General features: G+C 40.2%; 3 protein-coding genes across 7 annotated transcripts in view; 1 reads left to right on the top strand and 2 right to left on the bottom strand.

Moving 5' to 3' along the window:
* Window positions 1-12,440, bottom strand: part of erich3 (glutamate-rich 3) — a 75,656-nt gene that overhangs the window by 24,132 nt on the left and 39,084 nt on the right. The gene's annotated exons all lie outside the window — the stretch shown is intronic.
* On the top strand, window positions 2,713-8,618 carry LOC115591095 (LIM/homeobox protein Lhx8). Of its 4 annotated transcripts, XM_030432741.1 has the most exons (9): window positions 2,713-2,981; window positions 3,675-3,767; window positions 4,225-4,344; window positions 4,537-4,658; window positions 5,221-5,441; window positions 6,325-6,428; window positions 7,006-7,101; window positions 7,674-7,863; window positions 8,103-8,618. In XM_030432741.1, the coding sequence occupies exons 1-9, from the start codon at window positions 2,901-2,903 to the stop codon at window positions 8,177-8,179; spliced, it is 1,104 nt and encodes a 367-aa protein (XP_030288601.1). In that variant the 5' UTR covers window positions 2,713-2,900; the 3' UTR covers window positions 8,180-8,618. The 4 variants fall into 4 exon arrangements, with proteins under 4 accessions (XP_030288601.1, XP_030288599.1, XP_030288598.1 ...); XM_030432739.1 differs by lacking the exon at window positions 3,675-3,767 and having other exon boundaries at window positions 2,714-2,981; window positions 5,224-5,441; XM_030432738.1 differs by lacking the exon at window positions 3,675-3,767 and having other exon boundaries at window positions 2,716-2,981.
* The window catches only part of slc44a5b (solute carrier family 44 member 5b), a 36,327-nt gene continuing 32,583 nt past the window's right edge, over window positions 8,697-12,440 (bottom strand). The window contains exon 23 of one of the 2 annotated variants that reach the window (XM_030432735.1): window positions 8,697-11,211. In XM_030432735.1, the coding sequence (XP_030288595.1) occupies window positions 11,099-11,211 (113 nt within the window). In that variant the 3' untranslated portion in view covers window positions 8,697-11,098. The remainder of the gene's footprint in view (window positions 11,212-12,440) is intronic. The other variant, XM_030432737.1, reaches the window with a different exon arrangement.

A 12,440-nucleotide genomic window follows, 5' to 3' on the forward strand; every position in this document is an offset into this window, starting at 1 on the left:
GTGCTCTGCAGCCTGCAATGCTCGAGATGTGTTATCAGATAAAAAAAAAAAAAAAGCATTCATCTCCACCAGGTGGAACAGGACACATCTCGATGGAGGCACGCTAACTCCTTTATCCCTCTGAGATGGAGCGATACGGATACAGACTCATGCTGGTGCAGGTAACTGTTATCCCGTCAGGACACAAAATAACCTTTTTTTCTGTGTGTGTGTGTGTGTGGCGGCTGGGATGGGTGGGATTGCATGAGCGGCGGGGTTGAATGAATAAGTCAAAAACAGCAACTTCTGTCACTCCTGTCGCTCTGGTCCTTGTGAGGTATCCATGTTACCTTGTAAAGCGTCCCCCCGTCACTGTTTGGACGTGGACTGCTTTTTTTCTGTTTTGTCATGCAGCTGAAGAGGCAAAGACACTACAGAGGCCAAAGAGCAGTGGTGGGAAGTAATTAAGTACATTTACTCAAGCACAGGTAACCCCTTGCATTTAGCTGACATTGGCTTTCCCTCCTCATTGTTTTGTTTCAAGCAAACCATGTATTTATACGCAGAATGTTTGAAAAATCCAACAATATTTTCCCTTTATTTTCCCCCTTTTTGAGATCCGACAACCCAGTATGAAGCACAGTATTACAGTGGTGACTCCCACCTAGGCTACGACCATGAAGCAGTAGAAGTGTCAGAACACCAGTTAAGGAAACAGAGCGGTGTAGTTTGCAGTCATAAAACCCGGAAATCATGAGAGCATCTTTGCACTTCCGGTTACCTCTTCTTGAAGTCAATGGACTTTTTGAATGGGTTTTCGGTTAGATGCCTGAAATAAGGTTGAAGATATTTACACATTTTGTTCAACCACAAAAATACATCAGTAAATGTCCCAAAACTAAATCACAAAGTGTCAAAACAGCGGTTGCCAACGGTGGCTGAATCAGACTACAAAGTTAAACGTCATCACAATGAACATGGAGACTCGTCAGCTCACTAGTCTGTCTTTACAGGCCGACTTAAGCTACACACTATTCTAACTCTAACCTCACCACTTGTAGATTGATTGATTTACAGAAAAACGCGTATAGTAATTGTGCAGTAAGTCAGACACTTAGCCTAACATTAGCTTTTGACTTCTAGCGATTTAATTCACACTTCTAAAATCACAAAAGTTATGGGTCATTTGTGAAGATTATCGTGCTAAACAAAAATCCTCCAGGTTGGCCCACAGAAATACATCATCAGCACTCTATATTGACTGTTTCATGGGTCATGCTGGCTACAAACTAACAAATATAAAATAACAATAATACAATAAATATAGAGAGATTTTTGGGGGGCCAAAGAGCATTCAGAGGAAAAAAAAGGGTCATATTTATGAGCAAGCCTCAGAGGTCAGCTGAGCTGGCTGTGCATTTCTTATTTTCATTTTCATTATTGATCTACTTTAAATGATCAGGACCAAGTTTTAAAATATCAGGTAAAAGCGCACTATGCGTATGTGGCTCCTGAGGGGAGGGGGGTGGCACTCGCGAACAACTGTTTCGGGGTGGCTGTGGTTCCTCCGACCACCTTTGGGAGGCCCCTGGGCAGTACAAGCGTTGGGGTGTCAACTTTGTATGTCTTAGAGTGGTTTCCAACGTGTGGGGCGTCACCAAGGGTTGCGTGATCAATCTTTAGGGGTCGTTAAATGACTTCAAGGTTTGGCAAGCAGAAATGAAACATAACCTTGTAAGTATTTTTTTTTTCCTTCTGGTTTGCTTTTTTCTCTTGTGGATTACAGAGTCGGGCTTTCTCTCTGGGTCTCCTAAAGTAAACTCAACTGCAACATTTAAATCATCTCGAGAATCTGTTTCTGCATCATTGTCTCTTCAGATTCAATTCCTTTTCATACTGGTTTCATACATTTAGGCTATATTACATTTAGATATATTACTGTGATAGGCCAACATCGATATATCGTCCAGGCTCTAGTCAAGGAACCGCGGCACAAACAGATTTATCAAGCTGTTTTAAACATTAGCAAACATAAGCACACTAAAAGTTCAGTGCTTTGTCTGCTATGTTGGTCAGAATCAGCATAGCTGCCATGTTCATGGGTGTAATAACTGGGAGTGGAAAAGGTTTTCTTTAGCCTTTTATAAAAACACTTAATTACAACACAAGGTCCTGCACTCGAAGATGTGATTAGGTACAAGGACAGAAATATGAGCAACAAAACACACTGGAAGTAGTACAAGTAAATGTGCTCGCTCTGCAGAACAGCTGCTGAAAGTATCCAAGTGTTTTTTTTGTTTTATTCTGATATGTTTTAGAATACTGGATGATTGTGGTTGATGTGTTAGTCTGTAATGACAACAAAATGCAGCATGTTCTATCAGATGATCACACGTTTTTTCGTGCGCAATGTGGAAAGTAGCCGGTGACTGCAGGTGTCAGATAAACAAGCGGAGTGAGGAGTGCATTTTTCTCAGAAGTGTGTGTGTGTAGCAGATAATTAGAACACCTGAAATGCACCTCAAGAATTAAAGTTATGTGAAGAGCTTGAGTAAAAAAAAAAAAAAAAAAAAAAAAAATCACAATGCATTGTGTGTCATCTCAGAAGTTAGGTGTAGGCAAATCTCAATAAAAAAAAAATCGCATTTTGGAAGAACACAACTGTGAACCCCCCCCTCCTCCTCCTTAAAGCCACACAACAAGATTGTTTCCAAAAAGGGGAGGCGCAGCCACAGAGGACAGGGAAATATGAATTACGATCCGCCCTCTGGAAACAGCTCGGGGCACACACACACAAACACAAACACAGACACACAGACTGAGAGAGCAATCCTGGAGGAGAAGGAAAGACAAAAACAAACAAACAAAAAGAAAAGGAAGAAGTTGGACTTTGGCACCAGGGGAGCCTCCTGGACGCAGACATGCGCTGGAAAAGTGAGGTCAAAGTGGAGTGCTGCGTTGTGAGCGAGGACGAGAGCGGATCGGTGCTGTCCAACGATGAGGTGAGTTTTTTTCTTTTTTTTTTTTTTTCTTTTATCGTTGTTGTGACTGAGCGACGCCGGGGTTTGAGGTGATTAAACTAAAGTGTGGGTTGGGGGGGTGGCGCCCTCAGCCTCTGTCATTAAAGCCGGTCCGGTCCACACGCTGACAGCTCGGCATTTTCACAATTTGAAGAAATGTCGCAGAAAATTACCCCTCCTTGAATTCCGCAATTAAAACTCAAGTAGTTAATGAGACCTCTTCACCTTTTCGCTTGGCCCGGTAAGACGTTTTTTTTTTTTTTTTTTTTTTTTTTTTTTTGTGGTGAACTTAGCCTTTTTTAATTGCTGTTATTAAAAAAATCAAACCCCCTTTTCCAGGAGACCTCGCGCTGCTTCTTTGATTGACGCGTGAAATTGACGTGTTGTGCGTGTGTGTGTGTGTGTGTGTGTGTGGAGGAGGGGGGGTGGGGGGTCTTAAACGCGCGCGGTGCAGCCGCCGAATCCCCCCAAAATGCAGATCTCAAGCACATAATGCACATCGGATAAGTATTAGCTCAAGTGTTGTCTTGTTTTTGTAAGTAATGACTACCCTTCTCTTTTAAAATGTCATTTTCGGTAATCGCCGGGGGGGTTGTCATGGTGAAAAAAGTGAAAGGCATGATATTTATGGGACGGGAGCGAGGGGGCATTTAAGGCAGCTGCCGCGGGTCGGAGAGGAGGGGACGCACCGCCGCTGTCATGTGCGAGGATTGCAAAGGTGACGAGGAGCTGCTCGGCAAATGCACTGAGGACAGGAGGGACATCATGGTAGGAAGGAAGATGAACCCTGATGTGTTGGCAGAGTGATCCAGATCTTTTTTATGTTTATTTATCTTTTAATAATTGTGACTGTGCGCTTCAAAATCTGAGAAAATTCTCGAGGGCAAATATCTACGACGACTGTTCCATCTAACAAAAGAACAGAAAAAAAGAAAGAAAAAGGATTCAGTTAATTAAACTAAACTTTTAACGACTTTTTCCCCCCGCGTCAGAAATAATGGTTGTTTATGTCGAGATGCTCGCCACAAATACTTGAAGCTAATTAAGCTGGAAGCCGAAACCACCAGAATGATTTGGTTTTCTTAAGTTTGGTGACGGTAACAGGTGGGGCTCAAACGTGTAGTAGTAGTAGTAGTAGTAGTAGTAATAGTAGCCACTGCGGGCTGTGGAGGTTGGACGCGTCCGTGTGCGTAAAGTGCGCTCACCGCAGGTCTGATCCCTTCAGGGCGCGCCGGTGGAGGTTTTGGATGAAGACGCGTCGTCGCTGCAGGCGATGGCCCCGCTGTTAGGCAGAGCTGTGTGCGCCAGCTGCAACGAGGAAATCGTGGATAAATATTTATTAAAGGTAAAAACACCGACAGCTCTTTTATTGTCTTTAGTGCCAATTTGCATTTTTTTTTTTTTGATTATGGACATTGTTGTTGTTTTACATCACTTTCTGATTCGTGGTTGTTTTAACGCCTCGCACTCCAAACAGGCCTTTTACCTTCAAACCCTCTTGATTTACTTTTGCTCATTTCTCTCGTCCCTGCTCCAGGTTAACGACCTGTGCTGGCATGTGCGCTGTCTGTCGTGCAGCGTGTGTCAGACCTCACTCGGCAGCCACACGAGCTGCTACATCAAAGAAAAGGAGGTTTTCTGTAAACTGGATTACTTTCGGTACGTGCATCCAAACGACAGTGTTGAAGAAGAGTGAGCCCAATAATAATAATAATAATAACTAAAATATTAATAATAAGTAGAAAATGATAATAACAACAACAATAATAACAATAATAATAATAATAATAATAATAATAATAATAATAATAATAATAGATGCTGGACTTTATTTTGGACTGGATTTTCCTTCCAAATCTTGCTGTAAATGTATTTAATTCAAATGTATTATTTAAATTCTTTACATTCAAAATTGTTCACCGCACTTCAACTCTCCATCGTCACATATTTCAGTAGAAGTCAGTTTTTTATCAACTCTTTATGATTTCATTTCATTCGGGGCCCATCTCATCCCAAAAGTTTTCTTGGAGTACTTCATTCTGCTTGGAATGAAACACCAAATTCTGTCGTCACTGGCTTTCTAATAATAATAACAATATTATTAATAATAATAATAATTATTATAATTATAATAATAATAATAATAATAATAAAGAAAAGAAGACGATGTCAGCAGATCTTTTAATGCCCAAGTGTCTGATTTGCTCGCCTTCACCTGTAGAAGATACGGCACCTGGTGCGCATGCTGCGGCCGGAACATCCACTCCACAGACTGGGTCCGCCGGGCGAAGGGCAACGTGTACCACCTGGCCTGCTTCGCCTGCTTCTCCTGCAAAAGGCAGCTGTCCACCGGGGAGGAGTTCGCTCTGGTGGAGGAGAAGGTGCTCTGCAAGGTCCATTACGACTGCATGCTGGACAACCTCAAGCGGGCCGTAGAGAAAGGTGAGCCGACCGGCCCGCTGTCTGCAGGGTTAGGGTTAGGGTTACGGTTGTTACTCCAAAAATAGAGAGAATACCGTTTTTTACTTCAAGCCTCCCTCCAAGACTTTTCTCCCGATTTGTTAGATTTTGCCATAAAAAACACACAATAATTCCCTTATTTTCCTTTAAAAAAAAAAACGAAAACGAAAAATCAAGCAGTTATCTCTAATATTTATCACAAATCACAAAGTTAGTATTTCATTCCATCTCAAGCTACTGGAAGAAAAGCCACGAACAGATTATCAGGTCTACGTGGGAGCTCCTTCAAGGCCTTAATTGAATTTACAAGTTTTCCAACATCACGTTCATAATATATTAATCTAGCTATCTGATATTAACTTGAATTTATCCTATTTATTACTATTATTTTTTTAAATGGCTTAAAATATGTACACTGCATGCAGCTCTTTTCATGAGTATTACTAAGGGCTTCATGGTATGGTAAATTTTTTAAAATATTTTTTTGTTGATAGATATTATGATTGTGATTTTAATCACAGGTAGTGGGAATGATCGTTTTTGTATCACCATTTTTTTTTTCACTGTAAAAAAACGGTTAAAATCATGATGAGGCGACATGTGTTAGAGTCTGTAATGAACAAACGTGTTGTCTTCATGAACAACATGTGGAGGCCGGTGCATCTCTGCATCACCACTTCATCATTATGCTGATGTGTTGTAACACATTTCACCTCTGGAAAAGATTGCAGCTTCTGTGATTTAGAAAGTGCACTTGGTCATATTTTAAATATTTCAATTAACTGTGTATCAGTTTTTGATTGGTTTCTGATCCTGTGCTAAATCATTTCTGATCTTTTTATATGATGATCTGCTGTTGTTGCAGGGAACAGTGTTAACATGGAGGGGGCTGTGCCGACCGAACAGGAGATTAACCAGCCAAAACCCTCCAAGAGAGCGCGGACCAGCTTCACTGCCGACCAGCTGCAGGTTAACCTCCATCATCACGTGTTACATACAGACACACAGATACAAGATGAGATTCTTCTTGGAAAACACTGGATTCTTCAATCTTAAAAAATAAAACAAGTGGCCTCATCCTTGGTGCTATAATTAACCATTTTTCTAATGTGATCATTTATGTTCAGACAGAAAAGGAGGGATCCAAATGATATAATTTTCAAATCTCATCATGTGTGTAAATTACAACCACATGTAAAATGTGTCAGTGGTGTGAAGACTCTTCATAGATTAATTAAAACACTTAATTTATGGTAAAACTAAAATAAGATGTTGATTTTTATAAACTAGAAACATGAGGCATTTTGTTTTTTTAATCCTCCTGATAAAATTAGTAATTATAGTATAGTAATAGTAATTATGTACATTGTTCAGGGTTTATTGAAATTCAAATGTCAGGCTTTCCAGTTAAAGCAGTAATGTAAAGTATGAACAGCATAAAAAGCGAGACAGATAGCAAAAATATGTATATCTAATGTCGCTTTAAGCCCACCTGTAAACCTGTGTGATATCAAACAGAATTTGTTTTCTACCTCTGAACGTGCAGGTGATGCAGGCCCAGTTTGCTCAGGACAACAACCCAGATGCTCAAACGCTGCAGAAACTGGCGGAGCAGACGGGCCTCAGTCGACGAGTCATACAGGTCAGTGGAGGATGGCGGCACGAGGGGAGATGGAGGATGGTAAAATACAGATTCTACTATACAGAGAGAAGCAAGAGACCCGAACAGTAATGAGGAACTCTGGCCGGTGATCAGCTGGTAACATATGGAAACACAAAACTCCATCAGTTGCTTAGTTGAATAATATGTTTCTACGTTACAATTTCAAATGAAGTGCACACAACCCCCACAGCCGACTTGTGCATTAGGCATACTACAAATTGCGCAACTGGTTTGTGATTTTTGCAGAACTTTTGTGCATTTTAATGGTATAGCTGGTCATAGTAAATTTAGTTTAAGTACTTAATATTTTGCTGCATAGTTCAGTCCATAGCATTGCATTTACATTTTAGAAGCCGATCAGATTTTTAATTGCAGTGTTGTACAACATTGTAAATTGTGTTGAAATCTAACTTATCCGACAATAAATGTACCTTACGGTAAGAGAAAAATACAGTGTACGAGCCAACCACCCACAGCGTTCTCTTCTGAGTTTGTTTGTTTGTTACTCTCTTAAAGCAATCTTATAAAAAGGCGTCTGTCATTTAATGCAGGTCTGGTTCCAGAACTGCCGAGCACGCCACAAGAAGCACGTGAGCCCCAACCACACTTCCAGCACCCCCATGACCTCACTGCAGCCCAGCCGCCTGTCCCAGCACACCCCGACCCCCGAGGAGCTGCAGTACACAGCGTACGGGGGCCCGGAGGGATCGATGCTCTCTGCACTGCACTCCTTCATAGACAGTGAGCACCACCAGCCTGTCCATTGGGTTTCGTATTAACGACTTACTAGAAAATAAAGTCAAATTTCTATTTTAACACGTGAAATCTGTAAAATGCACCAAACTCAAATGACATTTGTCTACAGTAATGATCAAACTAAGACAAAAGATGATACTAAAGCTTATACCAATGTCTTAATTAATATTTGTTAAATATATTTCATGTGTACTGACTCCGTCGCTCTCTGTATGTGTTCACAGTCCACTCCCCTCCGTCCATGTTTCAACCGCTGCTGCCCGCCCACGCCATGACCTCCCTGCCTGTGTCTCACGCCTGAGCTGCTCAAACACACGCACATGCACGCACAGACACATGCACACACACAGCAGCGTCAGACTTCTCCAGCAGTGGTCCGCTTTTAGCAGTATTCCAATCTTCATGGTAATTATAATTTAATTCTAAGTGAACCATAAAACCTTTTCTTTTACATGTTGACATCCTTTAAAAAACACCGTCGAGCATATTTACAGTCCAAAGTGTACTGTATGATGTGGAACTGGAACAGTTTGTGACATATGACATCATAGATTTATATTTGTTGGTGTAGTTGGTGACACAGTTTGACCGTGCTACTCTAAAGTGAACCCCACCACGACCCAAAATGTCAACTCATGATGAAGGTGAACTTGAAATTGTTTGTGTTTTGAATTTTTGCAATTTAATTTATTTATTGTATGTGAAGTCTGTTTTGAAAATAAATGTCTACTTTCACAAACCCCCCGAGGTGAATGATTGACAGGAGATATTTTACATGATGCTGTGTTCAGACCTCAGTAAGGAAAAAAAAGTGCATAGTAGATAAACAATTTATTCATAAAAATAGAAGTAACAAAACACATCTATATTTGACTGAACATACACACAAGTATTATATTCTGTTAAAAAAACATGCAAGTTTTACTGCATAAATAAATATATGACAGAGGAGTTTCTGCACAAGTGAGCAACAATAAATAAATAAAACAGTCTCGAGTATTGACAGGTATGAGGAGTTTTAAGAGTTTGCGGTGAGAAAACTGACGTTCACGTTTAACTTGTGTCTACTTGTTGACTGCGGTTGACCAAAAGAATCTAATTTCCAGACATGGGAGGGAGGAGGAGGCATATAAAACAGTTCTTACTGTTTTTACTTCACTTATCAGATCTCAGGTATTCACCCTCATGGGAATGAACCCGAGCCGCATGCACACAAAGATACAAAATACAACCGGGGGTATAGAAGTTGCACAGTATAAAAAAAAAGGAACAACATGCTGCATGCGTATAATGCCACACTGAGAGCTAGATGCATCAGGTCTCTCCTTGTCAGACACACAGGCCGAGTTGTTTTGCTTTTATGGAAACGCTTACGTTGTACGTGTTTGAGCGTGTTCAGCTCAAACGGGGGCAGAGGGTGTGTGAGTCTGGCAGTGCTGTCACTCTGCGGCACCATGAGGGCAGGTTCTCATGTTTGACAAACGCAGTACAAAGACCCACAAGCATGAGTCACATCTCAAAGATCTAAAGGTGAGCATCATCCCAACTGATGCATGACAACATTACGGAAAAAGACAAGAGGTTTGAAGTCAAGGATGCAGTGTGTGAAACTGCCAACAGCTGCATCACTCAGTCACCTGATCGACAACCTGGTGACGCCGAAACCTGTTCCAACAGTCGTGCGAACACTCAGCCAAACTGGCATGACATCACTCATATCACAAAAGCATTTGTGCTTTGTCTGATGCCAGAGATGAGATTATACTCACAACCAATGCAAAATAGATGTTAAGATTAAAAAATATCATAAAATCCATCCGATTAATGAACAGTTCTTTTTGACTACTGCCTCAATAAATCAATAATACTGTGCTGGACCAGCTCCACCTTGGATCAATGAGAGGACCCATAGTGACAAAAACACGGTTTAAAATGAGGTTCAAAACAACAACAAGTGATGTTGGTCTCTTCAGAATTAAGGTGAAGTGCTATCTTTCACAGAGTATAATGGCAGTTTAGGAAACAAAAGAACATTTTAATCTCTCTAATCTCTGTTTGAGACTCTTCTCTTTGTTTAAATAGATAATTGCACCGTCACACACATACAACTGATAATATTGAACAGCAAATGATACTGCAGCCGCAGCTGGAGAAGTTTCTGACAACATTCTGGTCATTTTCTTAGCTGTGAAAGCCTTGTTTTACAGCTCTACAGATTACTCTTTGAGTAGTATCACTTTTAGAGCAGCTGTGAGTGACACCCATGTATGCACATCAACAGTAGGTTAGACAGTAAAGCAACAGGGACAGGGTCTGTGTGTTTTGGTGGTTGGACACTGACAATAAACAGACTTTATCGTTAACACAGACCATCCTTCTACTTCACCTTTATCCCTACACTTGACATACAAGAAATCATCTCTGACTGCAGACTATCCCTTTAAATCATTTAGATAAAAAAAACAAAACAGACATACATCTTCAAATGTAAACTATATAGCTGCAAGATGCCATCAAAAACTTAATGTGGCAGTGCTTAAGGCAAAACGGCACTTCAAGAGTGAAGCTTTGAACTCCCGTGCCATCTTGTCCTTGACAGTTAAATAAGAAAACAGTGGACACTGACGGACAGACACGTTTCTCAATGTGAGACAATGTGAGGTCAAAAACTGTGATGACACAATACACAGATGAGCTAGGGTTGGACCATTCCATGGCAAAAAAAGAGTCCAATGAGCAGTGCATTCACACCTCATCATCAGTACATAGAAGATGTCTGGTGACTAATGGCACCACCAAGTGGTGAACACTGGTAACTAGCTTAACAGCCAAAACGGCTCATGTTTACCACAGTCTCAATAAAGAAAGAAATCACTTGTTCCCATAGAAACTTACTGTGTCATGTAGTATGACTGTGGCTACAAAACATGACAACAAATTATATTATTAAAACTATTTACAAGAACTTGGTGTGACCTTGTATACCATCAAAAATAAACCTTTTTAAAAAAAAATGTTTTTAAACTAACTTTTACAGTTAACAAGTTAAATACCAAAAAACTGTCACTTATTCGTGTTGATTATCTACAGTGTTCATTATAGTGTACAGCTGCAACCTGTGCACACTTTAATTATATTTGGCAAAATGCTTACTGCCTCATGGGCTTGTACCAAGATTTGGTAAATGAAAGTCTTTGTCCGTCCCCCACCTTTCATCTTATCACTGTTCTCGGTGCTTTTTCTGGACATTGCTCTTGTTCAGGAGTTTCCGCAAGCATCTCTTCATGTAGAAGGGCCGTTCAGGTGAGCCGTCGTTCACCTCCAGATCCCACACTAGGAGGCAGCAGTGGCAAGATGTTACAAACTGAGATCACAGCTGAGAGAATCACTTAGCACCTCGAAGTTAGACCCAGATATTTAAAACCCCAAGCAAGGTACTTTGAAAATGCACTGGACAATACATAAACCATTTATGTTTATTCAAAAAAAGGATTCACATTTTCATTGGATTTCATTGATAAAAAAAATTCTCCTATACAAAAAGAACACTGAATAACCTCCAGACAGATGTGTGTATTATACTTAGTATTAAAACAGCACTACATCCGAACCATCCAATAAAAAATTTACCAAAAATGGCTTTGACATCCTTTTATAAACTGTATCGCAAAAGGTTCCTGGTGTTAGGTCTAAAACCACAGAGTAAGAGGAACATCTTCATCATTTTTTTTTTTTCACAACTAGGCACATAAAACTAGTGGCTGCATTCAGAAGTTTCCTGAAAATGGTCAGGTTCTGTTCAAATTTTAAGCAAAAGAAAATTCTAAAAAAGAAATCATAAAGTATTTTTTGAAGTCTTGACCTCCCACAAAAGTCTCTGTCTGGTTTACAGTACATCTATGACCATAATGGAAACTTTGAAATGTTTGTGACTTCTTTTTTTTTCTTTCTTTTTTTTTTTTTTATATATATATATAAATGATGTAAAATATGAGAAACCTGTTTTGCTAAGTGCAGGATTACACACCATTTTTGGATCCGTGTGTTTGTGTTAGTATAAATACGGTGGATCAAAACAAACCTATAAAACTGATGGTAAACATCAACAGCCAGCAAAATAATCATGCTAGACAAAAGAAATAAATCACATGGTTCTTTTCCCATATGTGAAAGTGCATACACTTTTACACTAGAAGACCAAAGTGCGACAAGAGGGTGCCCCATAAGTCCACCACTGTTTCATAGTGATGCGTTATGCCGTAGTCCAAACGTGGCATCTGTACATGTTAAGGTCCTCATGTTTGTTTGGGTAAAAATGCTTCTATCATATTCATCTCAGCCTGTGCGTCCGTCCTGCGAGTTTGACGCGTACCCTCTCAGTAAGGCAGAGGTCAGCAAGAGAATACAGAGAAGAAAAAAGAAAAGAAAGAAGAACAAAAGCGTGACAGAAAAAAAGGCAAGTATCTGAGTTGGCTCAAGAGAGGAAGTAAACAGAGGTCTTTTTCTAGTCCCCCATGCCTTTTCTGTGAAGAACTGACATACAAGCATGTCCTTTCATGTCC

Source organism: Sparus aurata, chromosome 11 (genome assembly GCF_900880675.1).
Source record: "Sparus aurata chromosome 11, fSpaAur1.1, whole genome shotgun sequence".
NCBI lineage: Eukaryota > Metazoa > Chordata > Actinopteri > Spariformes > Sparidae > Sparus > Sparus aurata.

Excerpts from the sequence above, each read along its gene's own strand:
- LOC115591095 (XM_030432741.1), top strand. The coding sequence starts at position 2,901 with ATGCGCTGGAAAAGTGAGGTCAAAGTGGAGTGCTGCGTTGTGAGCGAG. Across the intron at positions 5,442-6,324 it reads CAAGCGGGCCGTAGAGAAAG|GGAACAGTGTTAACATGGAG; the intron begins GTGAGCCGACCG and ends CTGTTGTTGCAG. Across the intron at positions 6,429-7,005 it reads TCACTGCCGACCAGCTGCAG|GTGATGCAGGCCCAGTTTGC; the intron begins GTTAACCTCCAT and ends CTGAACGTGCAG.